The sequence below is a fragment of the Benincasa hispida genome, chromosome 6, assembly GCF_009727055.1.
Source record: "Benincasa hispida cultivar B227 chromosome 6, ASM972705v1, whole genome shotgun sequence".
NCBI lineage: Eukaryota > Viridiplantae > Streptophyta > Magnoliopsida > Cucurbitales > Cucurbitaceae > Benincasa > Benincasa hispida.
In genome coordinates, this window is record NC_052354.1 from 9,059,377 (window position 1) to 9,060,866 (window position 1,490).

The 1,490-nt window shown below is 41.9% G+C and overlaps 1 protein-coding gene across 1 annotated transcript; it reads left to right on the forward strand.

Moving 5' to 3' along the window:
• The first annotated feature begins 704 nt into the window (after positions 1-704).
• LOC120079086 lies at positions 705-1,268 on the forward strand. Its single transcript, XM_039033274.1, has one exon. The coding sequence runs from the start codon at positions 705-707 to the stop codon at positions 1,266-1,268; it is 564 nt and encodes a 187-aa protein (XP_038889202.1).
• The last annotated feature ends 222 nt before the right edge of the window (positions 1,269-1,490 follow it).

The window sequence follows — 1,490 nt, forward strand, 5'->3', positions numbered from 1 at the left end:
AGGATCCATGTTTCCATCAGAACAGTTATCAATGTGATCGAGGCAACCCTTCGGTCTTCATTAATCCAAACTGTAGCCCCGGTAACTCTCAAAGTATACCACCTTATGACCAACCGTTCTTATATGAGACCTTTTGCAGTACCTCGTCTCTAGAGACTTCATTGAAGCATTATATCGAAAAGAGCGAGGCAATTAGACAATCACAAGGTGTCTCCTTTAGAGGTTTGGAAGAACAGATTGAACAGCTTGTGATTAAGTTGAAAAATAAAGTGCCTGGTACACTGCTTAGCAGTTCAGGAGCATCGAGGCCACGAGGTAAAGAGCAATGTCACACAGTGACATTGAGGAGTGGTAAAACAACAGCCCTTATGCCACCAGTACCAGCTTCAACAATAAGACCAGTAGATCTAACTGTTGATGACTAATCAAACAATAGTGGAAAAATTACTAGTCTAGAAGTAAGTATACCTACAAAAGATGAAGCTCCTTAAGACTTGAATTCTAAATCAATGCAACCTCCAGCTAATGAAACACAGCAAGAACAGGACCTCAAAGAACAGTCAACTAAACAAGAAGTAAGGCGGGATCCTCCACCTTTCCCATCCAGGCTGAAGAAGAAAGATGATAGCAAGCAATTTCAGAGGTTCCTATACGTTCTCCGACAACTACACATCAATATTCCCTTAATAGAAGCTCTGGAACAGATGCCGAGCTATGCAAAATTCCTCAAGGATATTTTGGCTAATAAAAGAAATATTGGGGAAAATGAAATAGTTGCATTAACATATGAATGTAGTGCACTGTTTCAAAAAGATATCCTCACCAAAATGAAGGATCCTGGGAGTTTTACATTGCCTTGCTCAATAGGAGGGAAGAAGGTCGGGAACGCGCTGTGCAATTTAGGGGCGAGCATAAATCTAATGCCCTTATTGATCTTTAAGAAGTTGGATATCGGCAACGCAAGACCAACCACGATTACACTACAGTTGGCCGATAGATCAATAATGCATCCTAAGGGCAAAATAGACGATGTACTCGTGCAAGTGGATAAGTTTATCTTCACGGCGGACTTTATCATATTGGATCACGAAGCTAACAGAGAAGTGCCTATCATCTTGGTTTGCCCATTTCTTGCAACAGGGCGAGCGCTGATCGACGTACAAAAAGGAGAACTCACCATCAGGGTTGATGATCAGCAAGTGAAGTTCAACATTCTCAATGCGTTGAAATACCCAAGTGATATGGAGAATTGCCAATGTGTGGAGTAATTGCGTGAAGAACCTTGGCATGAGCCCCTCGAAGAGTTGGAGGAAGAAGATTTCGAAATCGGCGCAATATGGGAGGAGGATTGCACTGCAATTCACGTTGAATCAAATTTTGAACCACTCAAGTTATCTGAACGGACTTCACAATGTACTAAGCCATTCTTGGAAGAACCACCCGTGTTAGAGTTGAAGTCATTGCTTGTGCACCACAAGTATGCTTACTTA

Bases quoted from the DNA above. Each gene is read 5' to 3' on its own strand.
- LOC120079086 (XM_039033274.1), top strand. From the start codon at position 705: ATGCCGAGCTATGCAAAATTCCTCAAGGATATTTTGGCTAATAAAAGA.